The 25,225-nt window shown below is 52.3% G+C and overlaps 1 protein-coding gene across 1 annotated transcript in view; it reads left to right on the forward strand.

Annotated features, from left to right (window-relative positions):
- SPAG17 (sperm associated antigen 17) overlaps positions 1-25,051 on the forward strand; it is a 93,732-nt gene extending 68,681 nt beyond the window's left edge. The window contains exons 39-47 of the mRNA XM_075263034.1: positions 3,874-3,976; positions 4,075-4,201; positions 4,363-4,431; positions 4,537-4,697; positions 4,781-4,959; positions 21,466-21,526; positions 21,601-21,745; positions 24,799-24,936; positions 25,023-25,051. Of these exons, the coding sequence (XP_075119135.1) occupies positions 3,874-3,976; positions 4,075-4,201; positions 4,363-4,431; positions 4,537-4,697; positions 4,781-4,959; positions 21,466-21,526; positions 21,601-21,745; positions 24,799-24,936; positions 25,023-25,051 (1,012 nt within the window). The remainder of the gene's footprint in view (positions 1-3,873; positions 3,977-4,074; positions 4,202-4,362; positions 4,432-4,536; positions 4,698-4,780; positions 4,960-21,465; positions 21,527-21,600; positions 21,746-24,798; positions 24,937-25,022) is intronic.
- Positions 25,052-25,225: the final 174 nt, after the last annotated feature.

Raw genomic sequence — 25,225 nt, forward strand, 5'->3', positions numbered from 1 at the left:
TCTGTAGGCGGTGGAGGAGCAGAGAGCGTCTGTAGGCAGTGACGGAGCAGAGAGTGTCTGTAGGCAGTGACGGAGCAGAGAGTGTCTGTAGGCAGTGGAGGAACAGAGAGCATCTGTAGGCGGTGAAGGAGCAGAGAGCGTCTGTAGGCGGTGAAGGAGCAGAGAGCGTCTGTAGGCAGTGACAGAGCAGAGAGCGTCTGTAGGCAGTGGAGGAGCAGAGAGCATCTGTAGGCAGTGAAGGAGCAGAGAGCATCTGTAGGCAGTGAAGGAGCAGAGAGCGTCTGTAGGCGGTGAAGGAGCAGAGAGCGTCTGTAGGCAGTGACAGAGCAGAGAGCGTCTGTAGGCAGTGGAGGAGCAGAGAGCGTCTGTAGGCAGTGAAGGAGCAGAGAGCGTCTGTAGGCGGTGGAGGAGCAGAGAGCGTCTGTAGGCAGTGACGGAGCAGAGAGTGTCTGTAGGCAGTGGAGGAACAGAGAGCATCTGTAGGCAGTGACGGAGCAGAGAGTGTCTGTAGGCGGTGGAGGAGCAGAGAGCGTCTCTAGGCAGTGGAGGAGCAGAGAGCGTCTGTAGGTGGAGGAGCAGAGAGCGTCTGTAGACAGTGGAGGAGCAGAGAGCGTCTGTAGGCGGTGAAGGAACAGAGAGCGTCTGTAGGCGGTGAAGGAGCAGAGAGTGTCTGTAGACACTGAAGGAGCAGAGAGCGTCTGTAGGCAGTGACGGAGCAGAGAGCGTCTGTAGGCGGTGAAGGAGCAGAGAGCGTCTGTAGGCAGTGGAGGAACAGAGAGCGTCTGTAGGCGGTGAAGGAGCAGAGAGTGTCTGTAGACACTGAAGGAGCAGAGAGCGTCTGTAGGTGGTGAAGAAGCAGAGAGCGTCTGTAGGCGGTGAAGGAGCAGAGAGCGTCTGTAGGCGGTGAAGGAGCAGAGAGCGTCTGTAGGCAGTGACAGAGCAGAGAGCGTCTGTAGGCAGTGGAGGAGCAGAGAGCGTCTGTAGGCAGTGAAGGAGCAGAGAGCGTCTGTAGGCGGTGAAGGAGCAGAGAGCGTCTGTAGGCGGTGGAGGAGCAGAGAGCGTCTGTAGGCAGTGACGGAGCAGAGAGTGTCTGTAGGCAGTGGAGGCACAGAGAGCATCTGTAGGCAGTGACGGAGCAGAGAGTGTCTGTAGGCGGTGGAGGAGCAGAGAGCGTCTCTAGGCAGTGGAGGAGCAGAGAGCGTCTGTAGGTGGAGGAGCAGAGAGCGTCTGTAGGCAGTGGAGGAGCAGAGAGCGTCTGTAGGCGGTGAAGGAACAGAGAGCGTCTGTAGGCGGTGAAGGAGCAGAGAGTGTCTGTAGACACTGAAGGAGCAGAGAGCGTCTGTAGGCAGTGACGGAGCAGAGAGCGTCTGTAGGCGGTGAAGGAGCAGAGAGCGTCTGTAGGCAGTGGAGGAACAGAGAGCGTCTGTAGGCGGTGAAGGAGCAGAGAGTGTCTGTAGACACTGAAGGAGCAGAGAGCGTCTGTAGGCGGTGAAGAAGCAGAGAGCGTCTGTAGGCGGTGAAGGAGCAGAGAGCGTCTGTAGGCGGTGAAGGAGCAGAGAGCGTCTGTAGGCAGTGACAGAGCAGAGAGCGTCTGTAGGCAGTGGAGGAGCAGAGAGCGTCTGTAGGCAGTGAAGGAGCAGAGAGCGTCTGTAGGCAGTGAAGGAGCAGAGAGCGTCTGTAGGCGGTGAAGGAGCAGAGAGCGTCTGTAGGCGGTGGAGGAGCAGAGAGCGTCTGTAGGCAGTGACGGAGCAGAGAGTGTCTGTAGGCAGTGGAGGAACAGAGAGCATCTGTAGGCGGTGAAGGAGCAGAGAGCGTCTGTAGGCGGTGAAGGAGCAGATAGCGTCTGTAGGCAGTGACAGAGCAGAGAGCGTCTGTAGGCAGTGGAGGAGCAGAGAGCGTCTGTAGGCAGTGAAGGAGCAGAGAGCATCTGTAGGCAGTGAAGGAGCAGAGAGCGTCTGTAGGCGGTGAAGGAGCAGAGAGCGTCTGTAGGCAGTGACAGAGCAGAGAGCGTCTGTAGGCAGTGGAGGAGCAGAGAGCGTCTGTAGGCAGTGAAGGAGCAGAGAGCGTCTGTAGGCGGTGAAGGAGCAGAGAGCGTCTGTAGGCGGTGGAGGAGCAGAGAGCGTCTGTAGGCAGTGACGGAGCAGAGAGTGTCTGTAGGCAGTGGAGGAACAGAGAGCATCTGTAGGCAGTGACGGAGCAGAGAGTGTCTGTAGGCGGTGGAGGAGCAGAGAGCGTCTCTAGGCAGTGGAGGAGCAGAGAGCGTCTGTAGGTGGAGGAGCAGAGAGCGTCTGTAGGCAGTGGAGGAGCAGAGAGCGTCTGTAGGCGGTGAAGGAACAGAGAGCGTCTGTAGGCGGTGAAGGAGCAGAGAGTGTCTGTAGACACTGAAGGAGCAGAGAGCGTCTGTAGGCAGTGACGGAGCAGAGAGCGTCTGTAGGCGGTGAAGGAGCAGAGAGCGTCTGTAGGCAGTGGAGGAACAGAGAGCGTCTGTAGGCGGTGAAGGAGCAGAGAGTGTCTGTAGACACTGAAGGAGCAGAGAGCGTCTGTAGGCGGTGAAGAAGCAGAGAGCGTCTGTAGGCGGTGAAGGAGCAGAGAGCGTCTGTAGGCAGTGAAGGAGCAGAGAGCGTCTGTAGGCGGTGAAGGAGCAGAGAGCGTCTGTAGGCGGTGGAGGAGCAGAGAGCGTCTGTAGGCAGTGGAGGAGCAGAGAGTGTCTGTAGGCAGTGACGGAGCAGAGAGTGTCTGTAGGCAGTGGAGGAACAGAGAGCATCTGTAGGCAGTGACGGAGCAGAGAGTGTCTGTAGGCGGTGGAGGAGCAGAGAGCGTCTCTAGGCAGTGGAGGAGCAGAGAGCGTCTGTAGGTGGAGGAGCAGAGAGCGTCTGTAGGCAGTGGAGGAGCAGAGAGCGTCTGTAGGCGGTGAAGGAACAGAGAGCGTCTGTAGGCGGTGAAGGAGCAGAGAGTGTCTGTAGACACTGAAGGAGCAGAGAGCGTCTGTAGGCAGTGACGGAGCAGAGAGCGTCTGTAGGCGGTGAAGGAGCAGAGAGTGTCTGTAGACACTGAAGGAGCAGAGAGCGTCTGTAGGCGGTGAAGAAGCAGAGAGCGTCTGTAGGCGGTGAAGGAGCAGAGAGCGTCTGTAGGCGGTGAAGGAGCAGAGAGCGTCTGTAGGCAGTGACAGAGCAGAGAGCGTCTGTAGGCAGTGGAGGAGCAGAGAGCGTCTGTAGGCAGTGAAGGAGCAGAGAGCGTCTGTAGGCGGTGAAGGAGCAGAGAGCGTCTGTAGGCGGTGGAGGAGCAGAGAGCGTCTGTAGGCAGTGACGGAGCAGAGAGTGTCTGTAGGCAGTGGAGGAACAGAGAGCATCTGTAGGCGGTGAAGGAGCAGAGAGCATCTGTAGGCAGTGAAGGAGCAGAGAGCGTCTGTAGGCGGTGAAGGAGCAGAGAGCGTCTGTAGGCAGTGACAGAGCAGAGAGCGTCTGTAGGCAGTGGAGGAGCAGAGAGCGTCTGTAGGCAGTGAAGGAGCAGAGAGCGTCTGTAGGCGGTGAAGGAGCAGAGAGCGTCTGTAGGCGGTGGAGGAGCAGAGAGCGTCTGTAGGCAGTGACGGAGCAGAGAGTGTCTGTAGGCAGTGGAGGAACAGAGAGCATCTGTAGGCAGTGAAGGAGCAGAGAGCGTCTGTAGGCGGTGGAGGAGCAGAGAGCGTCTGTAGGCGGTGGAGGAGCAGAGAGCGTCTGTAGGCAGTGGAGGAGCAGAGAGCGTCTGTAGGCAGTGGAGGAACAGAGAGCGTCTGTAGGCGGTGGAGGAGCAGAGAGCGTGTATAGGCGGTGAAGGAGCAGAGAGCGTCAGTAGATTGCTGTATTACTTTGCTGTCTCCTCTTCTTCTACCCACAGGCTGGAGATCCAGGAGCAGGAGGAGCAGTTGGCAGCCATAAGGAGTCACAAAGTCCCTCCGTATTTTCAGTCTGAGTTTGGGCTAGAGTTCCTGCAGAAACAGGTAGAACTCCAACCCTATCCGATAGCTGTCATCCCTGTCCTATGGCTGTCACCTCTTTCTACCAGCTGTCTCATGTCTCTTCTCTCTCCCTCAAACAGTCTCTCCAAACTCCAGATTTGGATCTTCTCTCTCGGCAGCTGCCTCCGTTCTCCAGATCCCAGGATGATGATGATGATGAGGAGACAGACGATGAGCTGACCGTCAGCCTGGAGGACCAGGAATCAGGTGCCAGAGACCTCCTCATATCTATAATAACCACTTCTAATCCATAATCATGATATATAAATGCAGCTTTAGATGTGGCTGGAGTAAAAGATCGGTCTTAAAGAGGCAGGCCACGTTACTCATTGCTGTCCTCTCTCTCACCGGCTCCTTGTGTTGTGCAGGCTACAGGGTGGACAGTGACACGACCCCAACGCACTCCGACCTCTCCGGTGCGTCACCACTGCGGCCAGGTACACTAGCTCTGCCATTTTGTTTGGTGACATGTTGAAGTGCAGGGTGATATTAGCGAGTCAGAGCCGGTGCCCACTGTGGTAATGTCACCTCAATATTTGCAGTGGGCGAGGACGTCCCGCCTCCAGACACGATCCCGCCTCGCAGTTATCAGCCGCTCAGTCACAGCCTGGACGTAGATGTCACTGGACGACCCCGGAGGGAGAGGGTAAAGCTACCTGCGTCCATCCTCAGCGGAAAACCGGCATCTGTGCCCAATGCCAAGGTACCCGACCAGCAGGGCGCACGTGTAGTCACAGCCTGACCCCGCCCTCCTGACCTCTGACCTCAATCTCTTCATATTTACAGTTTGCTGCGGTGGAAGATCCGGTGAGGCGCGGTGTCAGGACGGCGTCCACCTCCGCCCCATCACGCACTCCCCGCGGATTCCACCTGATCCCGGCCGTGGTGCAGTTCGGGATACTCAGAGAAGGCTTCACGTACTCCACCAGCGTCACCATGAAGAACGTGGGGGTGGACTTCTGCAGGTAACTGAACCCCATAATCTGAAATGGCGCCTAATGAAGTACAATGAGTACCGCAGAACGGAGTGATCTGCAGCGCCCCCTTCTGCTCACACCACACTATCAGCACTTAAAGGGCCGGCGCAGGACTCACAGCTGAGGGTCTGTTAGGTTACATCCAGTCTGACCTGAGATAACACACATATCGCTCTGTTCCCTGTCGTCCTTACCAGCGGCACAATGTGGGGTATTTCGTGCCCCTGTGTGCTGGTAGGACAGGCGGAATTTTAATTAGCCATGTATTAATTTCACATGGCTTGTTCCCTTTAAGAGGGCACAGATACCTCCCCCCTGTGCGTTTTTTTCTGTCCTGTGTAAAGGATCGGACAGGTGGGGAGGACTCTGTGTCCTCCTAGAGAGAAGAGTAAGGAAGAAGTTTCAGGTACTTACCTGTTCAAGTATCTTCAATGATGCACTCTGCCCCTTGGACTTCGGTGAGGGGGAACCCTCTGTGTCGGTCCTGCAAAGAGAATGGGTAAGATTAAGGTTACCTATTTACCCACCTCCCTCCCGCAATCCTACCTCCTGTTCTCCGGCATCCAGTCCTGCTGGGCTTCGGGAGCCGCGCGCAGCCACCCGGCATGTACGCACGGCTCCATGAGGGGAACTTCCGGTTTTTCGGAACCTTTCCTCTGCTGTAGGAGGGTTCCGGCCGGTCGTTCAGTAGTGTGACACCGGCAACTTCCGGTTTTCGGCATTTGCCGCTCCGGGACCACGCGAACAGCAGCGTTAGACGCTAGAGGTCCTCAGGAACCTTAAGGTAGGTGCCAAAAGTAGTTGGCTCAAGGGGGGAGCGTGCCTTGAAAGGGCAAGAGTGTTATTAGGGCAAAAGGAACGGAGCTCGTTTTTTCTGACTAAGGCCACGCCCCTTCCGGGTATGGGCTGTAAAAGGGGGCAGGTTGCATCCCTCATTGCCTGCTAGTTTAATCCCTAGCTGGTTCTGCGCTGTGGCTTGTGGTTACCGCATCATTTGCATTTATTCTACTGCAAACTCTGCTGAAGTTTGGTAGGTGGTCTGCAGAAGCTGGGTGAGTCTCCTTATATGGTTCCTTGAATGTACTCCTCTGATGTTCTCCGTATCCTATGCTTAGGTATCTCTGAAAGCTAGTTTCTATTTGTCATGTCTTCCTCTTCTACCCCTCCCGGGGATCAAGTGAGACGGAAGAAGTCTTCTAAAAGAAGACACCTGGCTTGCATTGAATGTGACGTTCCACTACCTGATGGTAGGTGCGGTTTTTTTCGTCTGCTAATTCTCCCAATGGTGGGAGTATCCTGAATGTCATTGTTTTGCCTTTAGGCTATGACTGGTCACGCTGCCAGCAATGCAGGGGACCTCTGCGGGAGGAACCCGTTACCAGTGATATGGTAGCATGGGTCAAGGAGTACATGGTGAGTACGTTAGCCGCAAAGAGGGGAAGGGTCCCCCCGGCTTCTAAGTATCCTTGTGTTTTTTGCAGGATGATTCTTTAAAAGATATCCGTACTTCACTGGCTCAGCTCACCAAGAAGCAGCGCGTGGAGAGGCGGTCTGCTTCACTGCCCTCCCAGGAGCGCCTCCAGGTGGAGGAGGTGTCCATATCATCGGACGATCAGTCCTCCTGTACCAGCAGACCAATTTTCCATTGGGAGAAGACTAATAGGCTGCTGAAGGCCATCCGGTCGTGGGACCAGGTTGGCGAGGGGGAAGCCTCTGCGTCCACCTCTGGGAAGCGGAGGGTTTTCCAAGTGGACTCCTCCATGGCCAGCCTAATGGAACAAGAGTGGAAGCAGCCGGAGAAGGCTTACGTCACCACCAGAGCTTTCAAAGCAGTGTATCCGATTGATCCCTCCCAGCTGGATCGCTGGGGTCCGCCACCCAAGGTGGATTTAGCCATCTCTAAGCTTTCCCGTCGCACTGTCGTGCCCATCGATGACGGGTCAAACCTTCAGGATTTGCTTGATAGAAGAGTGGATTCAACGCTCAAGAAGGCGTATTCGTCTGCTTCAGCCCAGGTGACGGTGGGCATCGCCTCAACGGAAGTAGCTGATAAGCTTCAAGCCCGGCTGGACCGCCTGGAACGGGATATCGACTCCGGGGTCAACAGGGATGACATCCTGGCATCCATGGGGGAGATCCGTCTCGCTACGGATTACCTGAGAGAGTCAGCAAGACAGCAGGTGAAGCTGGCTTCCAAGGCCATGGCCCTGAATACCGCCGCCAGGAGGCCCTTGTGGCTCAAACCTTGGCGGGCTGATGTCGCCTCCAAGTTTTCTTTGTGTTCCCTCCCCTTTCAACCTGGGAAGGTTTTCGGCAAGGGGCTGGACGACCTGATGGAGGGACTGGCTGATGGTAGAGGCAGATCACTACCACAAGCGACCAGAGGAAGAAGGCCTCCCCCTTCTAGGGGTCGAGGCTCCACGTCTCAATACAGGCCTCAACAGGGTAACCAGAGACGCCCCAGATACCGTCCGAAGGGGGCGGGTCGGGGGATCCCCAAGGAGGACCCTAAGAAGAAGGGGTTTTGAGGGGACGCCGCTCTCTGTGACCAGCTCTCCCGTAGGAGGGCGCCTTTCAAATTTCCTTGTGGCATGGCATCTTCACATTCTGGACCCATGGGTCCTTCAAGTTGTTCAGCGAGGATACGCAATAGAGTTCTCCCATCCTCCTGTGGATCGTTTCATCACTACGCGGGTTTTACCAGCCCTACAACAAGACTGCCTGGAGGCTTCCGTCGCAGAATATCTCTCAAAGGGGGCCCTGGAAAGGGTCCCTCCTTCAGAAGTGGGACAAGGAGTTTATTCACCCGTGTTCTTGGTTCCAAAGTCCACAGGAGGGTGGCGGATGATTATAGATCTTCGGTTCCTCAACCTCTTCATAAAGAAAAAACCTTTCAGGATGGAGTCCATAGACTCAGTAACCAGTTTCCTATTGCGCGACGAGGTCATGGTCACCCTGGACCTGAAGGATGCCTACTTACATATCCCCATCTTCCCGCCACACAGGAAATATTTACGTATAGCCGTTCTTATGGCTGGTCACGGAGAGCACCTACAATTCACTGCTCTGCCATTCGGCATATCGTCAGCCCCGTATGTATTCACCAAGATGGTCGCACCAGTTGCCGCCGCTCTCAGACTGCAAGGCCTCTTCATGGTTCCCTACCTCGACGACTGGCTTATAAAAGCTCAGTCTACTTCAATTCTCCATCACCACCTCCAGATAGCCATCACCTTCCTCCAGGAGTTAGGTTGGCTGATCAATTGGGAGAAGTCAGAAATAGTGCCATCCACCCGGAGGAAATTCCTAGGGTTTGTTCTGGATTCCCAAAGCATGCAGATTTTCCTATCTCGTCCAAGGCGAGCAAAAATAGAAGCTTCGGTTCGGGGCCTTCTCAGGTCCCGATGGATCACCATTCGCACCGCCATGCGGGTCCTAGGCCTGATGTCTTCTTCAGCCAAGGCGGTCCCTTGGGCTTTATGGCACTTGCGTCCCCTTCAGATGGAAGTGTTGAGAGCCTGGAACGGATCTCCACGGGGACTGCACAGGAAGATCTGCCTTTCTCCCGGTACCCGTCTTTCCCTCAGATGGTGGAGACACCTGAAAGACGGAAGGTCCTCGGTTCAACCTCGTTGGACCCTGTTGACAACAGATGTGTCCCATTCGGGATGGGGAGCCCACCTGGACGGCAGGACTGTCCAGGGTCTGTGGAGGAATCCAGAGGTAGGAACCTCCAACCTGAAGGAGCTAAAAGCAGTTTATCTGGCGCTGAAGTACTTCGCCCCTTTTCTCGAAGGGAAGGCAGTCAAGGTCCGGTCAGACAATATGACGACGGTAATATACTTGAACAAACAAGGCGGCACCAGGGTTCCAGCCCTACTGAGAGAGGCAAACTTGATCTTTACGTGGGCAGAGAAGAATCTGACCCACCTATCCGCTGTTCACATCAAGGGCTCCCTGAACATAGTAGCGGATCAGTTGAGTCGGGGTATCCCTGTATCAGGAGAATGGTCTCTCAATCAAGACATATTCCATCAGATTGTCCAAACATGGGGCCTTCCGGATGTCGACCTCATGGCAACCCGACTCAACGCCAAGGTGGAAACCTTCTGCTCTCTGTACCAGGAGGACAATGCCTTGGCAGTGGATGCCCTGTCCATCCCATGGAGGTTCAGGCTGATATACATTTTCCCTCCAGTTTCCATCATACCCAAGGTATTGATGAAAATCAGACAGGACCAAGTCTCGGGAATTGCCATAATCCCGTTCTGGCCGAAAAGGACTTGGTTTGCCCAGCTCATGTGGATGAGTCAAGGCAGGTATTGGAGGCTTCCCCCCTCCCAGATCTGGTGACACAAGGAGAGCTGAGACACCACGATCTGAGGAGATTCAATCTGACAGCCTGGAGGTTGACCAGTCCCTATTAAGGAATAGAGGACTGTCTCAAGGCGTCCTAAGGACTTTAGCCAGCGCCAGGACCAACTCTACCAATAAGAATTACCGTAGAATCGGTAATATTTTCCAGGCCTGGTGCACGGATCACGAAGTGGACTCCTCCGATCCCCCTGTGAGGGCGATCCTGGATTTCCTTCAGGACGGCCTAGACAGAGGGCTTGCAGCTTCTACCCTGAAGGTACATGTAGCCGCTTTGTCCACCTATCTGGGGAGGCGGTTGTCTCAGGATCCTTTAGTGAGCACCTTTATCAAAGGGGCAACTAGACTGAGACCAGCAGTTTCTGCTCCTGTCCACCAATGGGACCTCAACAAGGTCCTAAAGGCACTTTGTGTTGCTCCATTCGAACCTCTGGAGGAGGTGGATCTAAAGTGGCTGACCTATAAGGTATCTTTTCTCCTCGCTGTCACCTCGGCAAAAAGAGTAGGGGAGCTTCAAGCACTCTCATCTGAAGCTCCTTACATTGCCTTCTTTGAGGACCGTGTTCAGTTGAGATTTCTGCCAGGATTCAGGCCGAAAGTTTCTTCTAGGGCGAATGTGAGTCAGCTCATTTGCTTGCCAACCTTTTTTCCCATGCCCACTTCCCCTGAGGAGGAGAGGTGGCATACCCTAGATTTAGTCCGGAACCTGCAGATTTATCTTCAGCGCACACGCGCTTTCCCTGTCGTCCCTACCAGCGGCACAATGTGGGGTATTTCGTGCCCCTGTGTGCTGGTAGGACAGGCGGAATTTTAATTAGCCATGTATTAATTTCACATGGCTTGTTCCCTTTAAGAGGGCACAGATACCTCCCCCCTGTGCGTTTTTTTCTGTCCTGTGTAAAGGATCGGACAGGTGGGGAGGACTCTGTGTCCTCCTAAAGAGTAAGAGTAGAGAAGAAGTTTCAGGTACTTACCTGTTCAGACCTGTTCAGGTGTCTTCAATGATGCACTCTGCCCCTTTGGACTTCTGTGTCGGTCCTGCAAAGATAATAGGTAAGATTAAGGTTACCTATTTTACCCACCTCCCTCACGCGATCCTTCTACCTTTCCCCGGCATCCAGTCCTGCTGGGCTTCGGGAGCCGCGCGCAGCCAGCCGGCGTGTTCGCGCGGCTCCATGAGGGGAACTTCCGGTTTCGCGGAACCTTTCCTCTGCGTAGGAGGGTTCCGGCCGGTCGTTTGGTAATGTAACACCGGCAACTTCCGGTTTTTTTGGCTTTCGCCACTCCGGGACCACGCGAACAGCAGCGTTGGACACTGGAGGTCCTCAGGAGCTTAAGGTACGTGCCAAAGTAGTTGGCTCAAGGGGGGAGCGTGACTTGAAGGGCTAGGAGTCTTATGAAGGGCAAAAGGAACGGAGCTCTTTTGACTAAGGCCACGCCCCTTCCGGGTATGGGGCTGTAAAAGGAGGCGGGTTGCATCCCTCATTGCCTGCTAGTCTAATCCCTAGCTGGTTTCTGCGCTGTGGCTTGTGGTTTCCGCTTCAAAACTGCATTTATTCTACTGCAAACTCTGCTGAAGGTTGGTAAGTGGTCTGCAGAAGCTGGGTGAGTCTCCTCATATGGTTCCTTGAATGTACTCCTCTGATGTTCTCCGTATCCTATGCTTAGGTATCTCTGAAAGCTAGTTTCTATTTGTCATGTCTTCCTCTTCTACCCCTCCCGGGGATCAAGTGAGACGGAAGAAGTCTTCTAAAAGGAGACACCTGGCTTGCATTGAATGTGACGTTCCACTACCTGATGGTAGGTGCGGTTTTTTTCGTCTGCTAATTCTCCCAATGGTGGGAGTATCCTGAATGTCATTGTTTTGCCTTTAGGCTATGACTGGTCACGCTGCCAGCAATGCAGGGGACCTCTGCGGGAGGAACCCGTTACCAGTGATATGGTAGCATGGGTCAAGGAGTACATGGTGAGTACGGTTGCCGCAAAGAGGGGAAGGGTCCCCTCTGGCTTCTAAGTATCCTTGTGTTTTTTGCAGGATGATTCTTTAAAGGATATCCGTACTTCACTGCCTCAGCTCACCAAGAAGCAGCGCGTGGAAAGGCGTTCTGCTTCACTGCCCTCCCTGGAGCGCCTCCAGGTGGAGGATGTGTCCATATCATCGGACGATCAGTCCTCCTGTACCAGCAGACCAATTTTCCATCGGGAGAAGACTAATAAACTGCTGAAGGCCATCCGGTCGTGGGACCAGGTTGGCGAGGGGGAAGCCTCTGCGTCCACCTCTGGGAAGCGGAGGGTTTTCCAAGTGGACGCCTCCATGGCCAGCCTAATGGAACAAGAATGGAAGCAGCCGGAGAAGGCTTACGTCACCACCAGAGCTTTCAAAGCAGTATATCCGATTGATCCCTCCCAGCTGGATCGCTGGGGTCCGCCACCCAAGGTGGATTTAGCCATCTCTAAGCTTTCCCGTCGCACTGTCGTGCCCATCGATGACGGGTCAAATCTTCAGGATTTGCTTGATAGGAGAGTGGATTCAACGCTCAAGAAGGCGTATTCGTCTGCTTCAGCCCAGGTGACGGTGGGCATCGCCTCAACGGAAGTAGCTGATAAGCTTCAAGCCCAGCTGGACCGCCTGGAACGGGATATCGACTCCGGGGTTAACAGGGACGACATCCTGGCATCCATGGGGGAGATCCGTCTCGCTACGGATTTCCTGAGAGAATCGGCAAGACAGCAGGTGAAGCTGGCTTCCAAGGCCATGGCCCTCAATACCGCCGCCAGGAGGCCCTTGTGGCTCAAACCTTGGCGGGCTGATGTCGCCTCCAAGTTTTCTTTGTGTTCCCTCCCCTTTCAACCTGGAAAGGTTTTCGGCCAAGGGCTGGACGATCTGATGGAGGGATTGGCTGATGGTAGAGGCAGATCACTACCACAAGCAACCAGAGAAAGAAGGCCTCCCCCTTCTAGGGGTCGAGGCTCCACGTCTCAATACAGGCCTCAACAGGGAAGCCAGAGACGCCCCAGATACCGTCCAAAGGGGGCGGGTCGCGGGATCCCCAAGGAGGACCCTAAGAAGAAGGGGTTTTGAGGAGACGCTGCTCTCTGTGACCAGCTCTCCCGTAGGAGGGCGCCTTTCGAATTTCCTTGTGGCATGGCATCTTCACATTCTGGACCCATGGGTCCTTCAAGTTGTTCAGCGAGGATACGCAATAGAGTTCTCCCATCCTCCGGTGGATCGTTTCATCACTACGCGGGTCTTACCAGTCCTACAACAAGACTGCCTGGAGGCTTCCGTCGCAGAATATCTCTCAAAGGGGGCCCTGGAAAGGGTCCCTCCTCCCGAAGTGGGTCAAGGAGTTTATTCACCCGTGTTCTTGGTTCCAAAGTCCACAGGAGGGTGGCGGATGATTATAGATCTTCGGTTCCTCAACCTCTTCATAAAGAAAAAACCTTTCAGGATGGAGTCCATAGACTCAGTAACCAGTTTCCTATTGCGCGACGAGGTCATGGTCACCCTGGACCTGAAGGATGCCTACTTACATATCCCCATCTTCCCGCCACACAGGAAATATTTACGTATAGCCGTTCTTATGGCTGGTCACGGAGAGCACCTACAATTCACTGCTCTGCCATTCGGCATATCGTCAGCCCCGTATGTATTCACCAAGATGGTCGCACCAGTTGCCGCCGCTCTCAGACTTCAAGGCCTCTTCGTGGTTCCCTACCTCGACGACTGGCTTATAAAAGCTCAGTCTACTTCAATTCTCCATCACCACCTCCAGATAGCCATCACCTTCCTCCAGGAGTTAGGTTGGCTGATCAATTGGGAGAAGTCAGAAATAGTGCCATCCACCCGGAGGAAATTCCTAGGGTTTGTTCTGGATTCCCAAAGCATGCAGATTTTCCTATCTCGTCCAAGGCGAGCAAAAATAGAAGCTTCGGTTCGGGGCCTTCTCAGGTCCCGATGGATCACCATTCGCACCGCCATGCGGGTCCTAGGCCTGATGTCTTCTTCAGCCAAGGCGGTCCCTTGGGCTTTATGGCACTTGCGTCCCCTTCAGATGGAAGTGTTGAGAGCCTGGAACGGATCTCCACGGGGACTGCACAGGAAGATCTGCCTTTCTCCCGGTACCCGTCTTTCCCTCAGATGGTGGAGACACCTGAAAGACGGAAGGTCCTCGGTTCAACCTCGTTGGACCCTGTTGACAACAGATGCGTCCCATTCGGGATGGGGAGCCCACCTGGACGGCAGGACTGTCCAGGGTCTGTGGAGGAATCCAGAGGTAGGAACCTCCAACCTGAAGGAGCTAAAAGCAGTTTATCTGGCGCTGAAGTACTTCGCCCCTTTTCTCGAAGGGAAGGCAGTCAAGGTCCGGTCAGACAATATGACGACGGTAATATACTTGAACAAACAAGGCGGCACCAGGGTTCCAGCCCTACTGAGAGAGGCAAACTTGATCTTTACGTGGGCAGAGAAGAATCTGACCCACCTATCCGCTGTTCACATCAAGGGCTCCCTGAACATAGTAGCGGATCAGTTGAGTCGGGGTATCCCTGTATCAGGAGAATGGTCTCTCAATCAAGACATATTCCATCAGATTGTCCAAACATGGGGCCTTCCGGATGTCGACCTCATGGCAACCCGACTCAATGCCAAGGTGGAAACCTTCTGCTCTCTGTACCAGGAGGACAATGCCTTGGCAGTGGATGCCCTGTCCATCCCATGGAGGTTCAGGCTGATATACATTTTCCCTCCAGTTTCCATCATACCCAAGGTATTGATGAAAATCAGACAGGACCAAGTCTCGGGAATTGCCATAATCCCGTTCTGGCCGAAAAGGACTTGGTTTGCCCAGCTCATGTGGATGAGTCAAGGCAGGTATTGGAGGCTTCCCCCCTCCCAGATCTGGTGACACAAGGAGAGCTGAGACACCACGATCTGAGGAGATTCAATCTGACAGCCTGGAGGTTGACCAGTCCCTATTAAGGAATAGAGGACTGTCTCAAGGCGTCCTAAGGACTTTAGCCAGCGCCAGGACCAACTCTACCAATAAGAATTACCGTAGAATCGGTAATATTTTCCAGGCCTGGTGCACGGATCACGAAGTGGACTCCTCCGATCCCCCTGTGAGGGCGATCCTGGATTTCCTTCAGGACGGCCTAGACAGAGGGCTTGCAGCTTCTACCCTGAAGGTACATGTAGCCGCTTTGTCCACCTATCTGGGGAGGCGGTTGTCTCAGGATCCTTTAGTGAGCACCTTTATCAAAGGGGCAACTAGACTGAGACCAGCAGTTTCTGCTCCTGTCCACCAATGGCACCTCAACAAGGTCCTAAAGGCACTTTGTGTTGCTCCATTCGAACCTCTGGAGGAGGTGGATCTAAAGTGGCTGACCTATAAGGTATCTTTTCTCCTCGCTGTCACCTCGGCAAAAAGAGTAGGGGAGCTTCAAGCACTCTCATCTGAAGCTCCTTACATTGCCTTCTTTGAGGACCGTGTTCAGTTGAGATTTCTGCCAGGATTCAGGCCGAAAGTTTCTTCTAGGGCGAATGTGAGTCAGCTCATTTGCTTGCCAACCTTTTTTCCCATGCCCACTTCCCCTGAGGAGGAGAGGTGGCATACCCTAGATTTAGTCCGGAACCTGCAGATTTATCTTCAGCGCACACGCGCTTTCCCTGTCGTCCCTACCAGCGGCACAATGTGGGGTATTTCGTGCCCCTGTGTGCTGGTAGGACAGGCGGAATTTTAATTAGCCATGTATTAATTTCACATGGGTTGTTCCCTTTAAGAGGGCACAGATACCTCCCCCCTGTGCGTTTTTTTCTGTCCTGTGTAAAGGATCGGACAGGTGGGGAGGACTCTGTGTCCTCCTAAAGAGTAAGAGTAGAGAAGAAGTTTCAGGTACTTACCTGTTCAGACCTGTTCAGGTGTCTTCAATGATGCACTCTGCCCCTTTGGACTTCTGTGTCGGTCCTGCAAAGATAATAGGTAAGATTAAGGTTACCTATTTTACCCACCTCCCTCACGCGATCCTTCTACCTTTCCCCGGCATCCAGTCCTGCTGGGCTTCGGGAGCCGCGCGCAGCCAGCCGGCGTGTTCGCGCGGCTCCATGAGGGGAACTTCCGGTTTCGCGGAACCTTTCCTCTGCGTAGGAGGGTTCCGGCCGGTCGTTTGGTAATGTAACACCGGCAACTTCCGGTTTTTTTGGCTTTCGCCGCTCCGGGACCACGCGAACAGCAGCGTTGGACACTGGAGGTCCTCAGGAGCTTAAGGTACGTGCCAAAGTAGTTGGCTCAAGGGGGGAGCGTGACTTGAAGGGCTAGGAGTCTTATGAAGGGCAAAAGGAACGGAGCTCTTTTGACTAAGGCCACGCCCCTTCCGGGTATGGGGCTGTAAAAGGAGGCGGGTTGCATCCCTCATTGCCTGCTAGTCTAATCCCTAGCTGGTTTCTGCGCTGTGGCTTGTGGTTTCCGCTTCAAAACTGCATTTATTCTACTGCAAACTCTGCTGAAGGTTGGTAAGTGGTCTGCAGAAGCTGGGTGAGTCTCCTCATATGGTTCCTTGAATGTACTCCTCTGATGTTCTCCGTATCCTATGCTTAGGTATCTCTGAAAGCTAGTTTCTATTTGTCATGTCTTCCTCTTCTACCCCTCCCGGGGATCAAGTGAGACGGAAGAAGTCTTCTAAAAGGAGACACCTGGCTTGCATTGAATGTGACGTTCCACTACCTGATGGTAGGTGCGGTTTTTTCGTCTGCTAATTCTCCCAATGGTGGGAGTATCCTGAATGTCATTGTTTTGCCTTTAGGCTATGACTGGTCACGCTGCCAGCAATGCAGGGGACCTCTGCGGGAGGAACCCGTTACCAGTGATATGGTAGCATGGGTCAAGGAGTACATGGTGAGTACGGTTGCCGCAAAGAGGGGAAGGGTCCCCTCTGGCTTCTAAGTATCCTTGTGTTTTTTGCAGGATGATTCTTTAAAGGATATCCGTACTTCACTGGCTCAGCTCACCAAGAAGCAGCGCGTGGAAAGGCGTTCTGCTTCACTGCCCTCCCTGGAGCGCCTCCAGGTGGAGGATGTGTCCATATCATCGGACGATCAGTCCTCCTGTACCAGCAGACCAATTTTCCATCGGGAGAAGACTAATAAACTGCTGAAGGCCATCCGGTCGTGGGACCAGGTTGGCGAGGGGGAAGCCTCTGCGTCCACCTCTGGGAAGCGGAGGGTTTTCCAAGTGGACGCCTCCATGGCCAGCCTAATGGAACAAGAATGGAAGCAGCCGGAGAAGGCTTACGTCACCACCAGAGCTTTCAAAGCAGTATATCCGATTGATCCCTCCCAGCTGGATCGCTGGGGTCCGCCACCCAAGGTGGATTTAGCCATCTCTAAGCTTTCCCGTCGCACTGTCGTGCCCATCGATGACGGGTCAAATCTTCAGGATTTGCTTGATAGGAGAGTGGATTCAACGCTCAAGAAGGCGTATTCGTCTGCTTCAGCCCAGGTGACGGTGGGCATCGCCTCAACGGAAGTAGCTGATAAGCTTCAAGCCCGGCTGGACCGCCTGGAACGGGATATCGACTCCGGGGTTAACAGGGACGACATCCTGGCATCCATGGGGGAGATCCGTCTCGCTACGGATTTCCTGAGAGAATCGGCAAGACAGCAGGTGAAGCTGGCTTCCAAGGCCATGGCCCTCAATACCGCCGCCAGGAGGCCCTTGTGGCTCAAACCTTGGCGGGCTGATGTCGCCTCCAAGTTTTCTTTGTGTTCCCTCCCCTTTCAACCTGGAAAGGTTTTCGGCCAAGGGCTGGACGATCTGATGGAGGGATTGGCTGATGGTAGAGGGAGATCACTACCACAAGCAACCAGAGAAAGAAGGCCTCCCCCTTCTAGGGGTCGAGGCTCCACGTCTCAATACAGGCCTCAACAGGGAAGCCAGAGACGCCCCAGATACCGTCCGAAGGGGGCGGGTCGCGGGATCCCCAAGGAGGACCCTAAGAAGAAGGGGTTTTGAGGAGACGCTGCTCTCTGTGACCAGCTCTCCCGTAGGAGGGCGCCTTTCGAATTTCCTTGTGGCATGGCATCTTCACATTCTGGACCCATGGGTCCTTCAAGTTGTTCAGCGAGGATACGCAATAGAGTTCTCCCATCCTCCGGTGGATCGTTTCATCACTACGCGGGTCTTACCAGTCCTACAACAAGACTGCCTGGAGGCTTCCGTCGCAGAATATCTCTCAAAGGGGGCCCTGGAAAGGGTCCCTCCTCCCGAAGTGGGTCAAGGAGTTTATTCACCCGTGTTCTTGGTTCCAAAGTCCACAGGAGGGTGGCGGATGATTATAGATCTTCGGTTCCTCAACCTCTTCATAAAGAAAAAACCTTTCAGGATGGAGTCCATAGACTCAGTAACCAGTTTCCTATTGCGCGACGAGGTCATGGTCACCCTGGACCTAAAGGATGCCTACTTACATATCCCCATCTTCCCGCCACACAGGAAATATCTACGTATAGCCGTTCTTATGGCTGGTCACAGAGAGCACCTACAGTTCACTGCTCTGCCATTCGGCATATCGTCAGCCCCGTATGTATTCACCAAGATGGTCGCACCAGTTGCCGCCGCTCTCAGACTTCAAGGCCTTTTCGTGGTTCCCTACCTCAACGACTGGCTTATAAAAGCTCAGTCTACTTCAATTCTCCATCACCACCTCCAGATAGCCATCGCCTTCCTCCAGGAGTTAGGTTGGCTGATCAATTGGGAGAAGTCAGAAATAGTGCCATCCACCCGGAAGAAATTCCTGGGGTTTGTTCTGGATTCCCAGAGCATGCAGATTTTCCTATCTCGTCCAAGGCGAGCAAAAATAGAAGCTTCGGTTCGGGGCCTTCTCAGGTCCCGATGGATCACCATTCGCACCGCCATGCGGGTCCTAGGCCTGATGTCTTCTTCAGCCAAGGCGGTCCCTTGGGCTTTATGGCACTTGCGTCCCCTTCAGATGGAAGTGTTGAGAGCCTGGAACGGATCTCCACGGGGACTGCACAGGAAGATCTGCCTTTCTCCCGGTACCCGTCTTTCCCTCAGATGGTGGAGACACCTGAAAGACGGAAGGTCCTCGGTTCAACCTCGTTGGACCCTGTTGACAACAGATGCGTCCCATTCGGGATGGGGAGCCCACCTGGACGGCAGGACTGTCCAGGGTCTGTGGAGGAATCCAGAGGTAGGAACCTCCAACCTGAAGGAGCTAAAAGCAGTTTATCTGGCGCTGAAGTACTTCGCCCCCTTTCTCGAAGGGAAGGCAGTCAAGGTCCGGTCAGACAATATGATGACGGTAATATACTTGAACAAACAGGGCGGCACCAGGGTTCCAGCCCTACTGAAAGAGGCGAACTTGATCTTCACGTGGGCAGAGAAGAATCTGACCCACCTATCCGCTGTTCACATCAAGGGCTCCCTGAACATAGTAGCGGATCAGTTGAGTCAGGGTATCCCTGTATCAGGAGAATGGTCTCTCAATCAAGACATATTCCATCAGATTGTCCAAACATGGGGCCTTCCGGATGTCGACCTCATGGCAACCCGACTCAACGCCAAGGTGGAAACCTTCTGCTCTCTGTACCAGGAGGACAATGCCTTGGCAGTGGATGCCCTGTCCATCCCATGGAGGTTCAGGCTGATATACATCTTCCCTCCAGTTTCCATCATACCCAAGGTATTGATGAAAATCAGACAGGACCAAGTCTCGGGAATTGCCATAATCCCGTTCTGGCCGAAAAGGACTTGGTTTGCCCAGCTCATGTGGATGAGTCAAGGCAGGTATTGGAGGCTTCCCCCCCTCCCAGATCTGGTGACACAAGGAGAGCTGAGACACCACGATCTGAGGAGATTCAATCTGACAGCCTGGAGGTTGACCAGTCCCTATTAAGGAATAGAGGACTGTCTCAAGGCGTCCTAAGGACTTTAGCCAGCGCCAGAGCCACCTCGACCAATAAGAATTACCGTAGGATCGGTAATATTTTCCAGGCTTGGTGCACGGATCACGAAGTGGACTCCTCCGATCCCCCTGTGAGGGCGATCCTGGATTTCCTTCAGGACGGCCTAGACAGAGGGCTTGCAGCTTCTACCCTGAAGGTACATGTAGCCGCTTTGTCCGCCTATCTGGGGAGGCGGTTGTCTCAGGATCCTTTAGTGAGCACCTTTATCAAAGGGGCAACTAGGCTGAGACCAGCAGTTTCTGCTCCTGTCCACCAATGGGACCTCAGCAAGGTCCTAACGGCACTTTGTGTTGCTCCATTCGAACCTCTGGAGGAGGTGGATCTAAAGTGGCTGACCTATAAGGTATCTTTTCTCCTCGCTATCACCTTGGCAAAAAGGGTAGGGGAGCTTCAAGCACTCTCATCGGAAGCTCCTTACATTGCCTTCTTTGAAGACCGTGTTCAGTTGAGATTTCTGCCAGGATTCAGGCCGAAAGTTTCTTCTAGGGCGAATGTGAGTCAGCTCATTTGCTTGCCAACCTTTTTTCCCGTGCCCACTTCCCCTGAGGAGGAGAAGTGGCATACCCTAGATTTAGTCCGGAACCTGCAGATTTATCTTCAGCGCACACGCGCTTTCAGGAGATCTGAGAACTTGTTAATAAATTATGTAGGGGGCCATAAAGGACGCAAGGCTTCTAGGGCCACCATCTCTCGCTGGGTGAAGGAAGCAATCAAGTTGGCGTTTGTGAGTCAGAACTTACCTCCGCCGACCGTCCTAAGGGCCCATTCGACGCGGGCAGTATCGACCTCTTGGGCAGAGGTCAAGGCTCTCACCTTGGACCAGATTTGTGCAGCAGCATCCTGGTCTTCAGAATTGACTTTTGTGAAGCACTACCGACTTGATCGGTATAGCTCAGAAGCTACTGCCTTCGGGCGTACTGTATTACATTCTGCTTGTGTTTAATCTCCCACCCTTATGGGGATTACTTGCTATTTCCCCACATTGTGCCGCTGGTAGGGACGACAGGGAACAAAGGATTATGTAGATAATCTTGTTTCCCTTAGTCCTAACAGCGGCACAAGGATCCCCCCTATTGTTGTTTATTTTGGAATGTATGTATTATTACTTGTTATTTACGCACAGGGGGGAGGTATCTGTGCCCTCTTAAAGGGAACAAGCCATGTGAAATTAATACATGGCTAATTAAAATTCCGCCTGTCCTACCAGCACACAGGGGCACGAAATACCCCACATTGTGCCGCTGTTAGGACTAAGGGAAACAAGATTATCTACATAATCCTTTGTTCAGGAGATCTGAGAACTTGTTAATAAATTATGTAGGGGGCCATAGAGGCCGCAAGGCTTCTAAGGCCACCATCTCTCGCTGGGTAAAGGAAGCAATCAAGTTGGCGTTTGTGAGTCAGAACTTACCTCCGCCGACCGTCCTAAGGGCCCATTCGACGCGGGCAGTATCGACCTCTTGGGCAGAAGTCAAGGCTCTCACCTTGGACCAAATTTGTGCGGCAGCATCCTGGTCTTCAGAGTTGACCTTTGTGAAGCACTACCGACTTGATCGGTATAGCTCAGAAGCTACTGCCTTCGGGCGTACTGTATTACATTCTGCTTGTGTTTAATGTCCCACCCTTATGGGGATTACTTGCTATTTCCCCACATTGTGCCGCTGCTAAGGACGACAGGGAACGAAGGATTATGTAGATAATCTTGTTTCCCTTAGTCCTAACAGCGGCACAAGGATTCCCCCCCTATTGTTGTTTATTTTGGAATGTATGTATTATTACTTGTTATTTACGCACAGGGGGGAGGTATCTGTGCCCTCTTAAAGGGAACAAGCCATGTGAAATTAATACATGGCTAATTAAAATTCCGCCTGTCCTACCAGCACACAGGGGCACGAAATACCCCACATTGTGCCGCTGTTAGGACTAAGGGAAACAAGATTATCTACATAATCCTTCGTTCTGGTAGTTTGTTACAATGTATCAGTCTGGAATCTTCACCTTACTGGACTGGACACTGTAACAGACCCTCAGCTGTCACAACCTGGATAGGTAGGTTCCAGAACGGCAGACCAGGTATTTCATGCAGGGCTCTGGGAAAGCTGGATGGCAGCCACGTTCTCATGGCATTTTCTTTCTGGCAGGTTCCGTGTGAAGCAGCCACCGCCGAGCACTGGTCTGAGGGTCAGGTACACCCCGGGGCCGGTAAGTGCTCCCCATTATATATGTATGACCTATCTGGGGAGGGGTCACTGCTCATGACCTGTCCATGTGATCAGGTGGCCGCAGGGATGCACACCCGGCTGGAGGTGGAGCTGTTCGCCATGGCCGTGGGCCTGGAGGGGCCGGAGGGAGCCGCTGACTGTTCACACTGCATCGAGATCCAAACTGAGGTGGAGGCGTTGTACCTGCCGGTGACCGCAAATATCCTTCACTGAGGAGAGCGGGGGAGGGGGCCACCCTCTGCAGGACAGAACCCCCCAACCCTAATACACACACCCTAGTCACTGCCAGAGCTGCAATCAAATCCAAACACAACTATGAATAGACATCAAGCTGCATCTGACATGTGATAATACAGATAGATTGTATGATTGTACAAGAGCGGATGTAGAGATGGAAGAAAGGAAATCCCCAGAGCAAGCAGGGAATGCTGGGAGATTGAGCGCAGCTCTGGAGTATAATACAGGATAAGTAATGTATGTACACAGTGACTGTACCAGCAGAATAGAGAGCGCAGCTCTGGAGTATAATACAGGATAAGTAATGTAATGTATGTACACAGTGACTGCACCAGCAGAATAGTGAGCGCAGCTCTGGAGTGTAATACAGGATAAGTAATGTAATGTATGTACACAGTGACTGCACCAGCAGAATAGTGAGCGCAGCTCTGGAGTGTAATACAGGATAAGTAATGTAATGTATGTACACAGTGACTGCACCAGCAGAATAGTGAGCGCAGCTCTGGAGTATAATACAGGATAAGTAATGTAATGTATGTACACAGTGACTGTACCAGCAGAATAGAGAGCGCAGCTCTGGAGTGTAATACAGGATAAGTAATGTAATGTATGTACACAGTGACTGTACCAGCAGAATAGTGAGCGCAGCTCTGGAGTATAATACAGGATAAGTAATGTACTGTATGTACACAGTGACTGTACCAGCAGAATAGTGAGCGCAGCTCTGGAGTATAATACAGGATAAGTAATGTAATGTATATACACAATTACTATACCAGCAGAATAGTGAGCGCAGCTCTGGAGTGTAATACAGGATAAGTAATGTAATGTATGTACACAGTGACTGTACCAGCAGAATAGTGAGCGCAGCTCTGGAGTGTAATACAGGATAAGTAATGTAATGTATGTACACAGTGACTGTACCAGCAGAATAGTGAGCGCAGCTCTGGAGTGTAATACAGGATAAGTAATGTAATGTATGTACACAGTGACTGTACCAGCAGAATAGTGAGCGCAGCTCTGGAGTATAATACAGGATAAGTAATGTAATGTATGTACACAGTGACTGTACCAGCAGAATAGAGAGCGCAGCTCTGGAGTGTAATACAGGATAAGTAATGTAATGTATGTACACAGTGACTGTACCAGCAGAATAGTGAGCGCAGCTCTGGAGTATAATACAGGATAAGTAATGTACTGTATGTACACAGTGACTGTACCAGCAGAATAGTGAGCGCAGCTCTGGAGTATAATACAGGATAAGTAATGTAATGTAATGTATGTACACAGTAACTGCACCAGGAGAATAGTGAGTGCAGCTCTCGAGTATAATACAGAATAAGTAATGTATGTACACAGTGACTGTACCAGCAGAATAATGAGCGCAGCTCTGGAGTATAATACAGGATAAGTAATGTATGTACACAGTGACTGTACCAGCAGAATAGAGAGCGCAGCTCTGGAGTATAATACAGGATAAGTAATGTAATGTATGTACACAGTGACTGTACCAGCAGAATAGTGAGCGCAGCTCTGGAGTGTAATACAGGATAAGTAATGTAATGTATGTACACAGTGACTGTACCAGCAGAATAGTGAGCGCAGCTCTGGAGTATAATACAGGATAAGTAATGTAATGTATGTACACAGTGACTGTACCAGCAGAATAGTGAGCGCAGCTCTGGAGTATAATACAGGATAAGTAATGTAATGTATGTACACAGTGACTGTACCAGCAGAATAGAGAGCGCAGCTCTGGAGTGTAATACAGGATAAGCAATGTAATGTATGTACACAGTGACTGTACCAGCAGAATAGTGAGCGCAGCTCTGGAGTATAATACAGGATAAGTAATGTAATGTATGTACACAGTGACTGTACCAGCAGAATAGAGAGCGCAGCTCTGGAGTGTAATACAGGATAAGTAATGTAATGTATGTACACAGTGACTGTACCAGCAGAATAGTGAGCGCAGCTCTGGAGTATAATACAGGATAAGTAATGTACTGTATGTACACAGTGACTGTACCAGCAGAATAGTGAGCGCAGCTCTGGAGTATAATACAGGATAAGTAATGTAATGTAATGTATGTACACAGTAACTGCACCAGGAGAATAGTGAGTGCAGCTCTCGAGTATAATACAGAATAAGTAATGTATGTACACAGTGACTGTACCAGCAGAATAATGAGCGCAGCTCTGGAGTATAATACAGGATAAGTAATGTAATGTATGTACACAGTGACTGTACCAGCAGAATAATGAGCGCAGCTCTGGAGTATAATACAGGATAAGTAATGTAATGTATGTACACAGTGACTGCACCAGCAGAATAGTGAGCGCAGCTCTGGAGTATAATACAGGATAAGTAATGTAATGTATGTACACAGTGACTGCACCAGCAGAATAGTGAGCACAGCTCTGGAGTATAATACAGGATAAGTAATGTAATGTATGTACACAGTGACTGCACCAGCAGAATAGTGAGCGCAGCTCTGGAGTATAATACAGGATAAGTAATGTAATGTATGTACACAGTGACTGCACCAGCAGAATAGTGAGCGCAGCTCTGGAGTATAATACAGGATAAGTAATGTAATGTATGTACACAGTGACTGTACCAGCAGAATAATGAGCGCAGCTCTGGGGTATAATACAGGATAAGTAATGTATGTACACAGTGACTGTACCAGCAGAATAGTGAGCGCAGCTCTGGGGTATAATACAGGATAAGTAATGTAATGTATGTACACAGTGACTGCACCAGCAGAATAGTGAGCGCAGCTCTGGAGTATAATGCAGGATAAGTAATGTAATGTATGTACACAGTGACTGCACCAGCAGAATAGTGAGCGCAGCTCTGGAGTATAATGCAGGATAAGTAATGTAATGTATGTACACAGTGACTGCACCAGCAGAATAGTGAGCGCAGCTCTGGAGTTTATGGTTATTCATATTCCCCGTTTTGCATATTGTCACATGACTACTGGGATTATTCCTCAACTCCGCCCTCACCTGTCCTAACAGAGGGAGTTTATGAAGACAGATCTGAGGGGAGACCTCGTAGTTTATTGGGGTCTGGGGTCAGACTTCTCAGTACTTCCCCTCACTTAAGACTGGATCTGCTGAGGCCTCGGAGAAACACTGACACAGGTGAAGTGGGGGTGTTGTGGTTGGGTTGGGGGTCTCCTGCAGCTTCAGGTGCGGTGCATTAACCTCTTCCTCTCTTTACCCCACAGCGTTCAGTTCGGACATTTCCAGTCTATAAATCTGTTTCTTGTCACAATTGATCTAAATAAAGTTTGTAACTTCGGACATTGATATCTATAGGGGGGAGGACGGTAAAGGGTTAAACCCACCTGGCTCTTGCACTGGCTGATCTATTACATGGAGGTTACATCGGTCACCCCGGTACGGCCAGCACCGCTCACCTGGGGACAGA

This window comes from Leptodactylus fuscus, chromosome 2 (assembly GCF_031893055.1).
Source record: "Leptodactylus fuscus isolate aLepFus1 chromosome 2, aLepFus1.hap2, whole genome shotgun sequence".
NCBI classification, from domain to species: Eukaryota; Metazoa; Chordata; class Amphibia; order Anura; family Leptodactylidae; genus Leptodactylus; species Leptodactylus fuscus.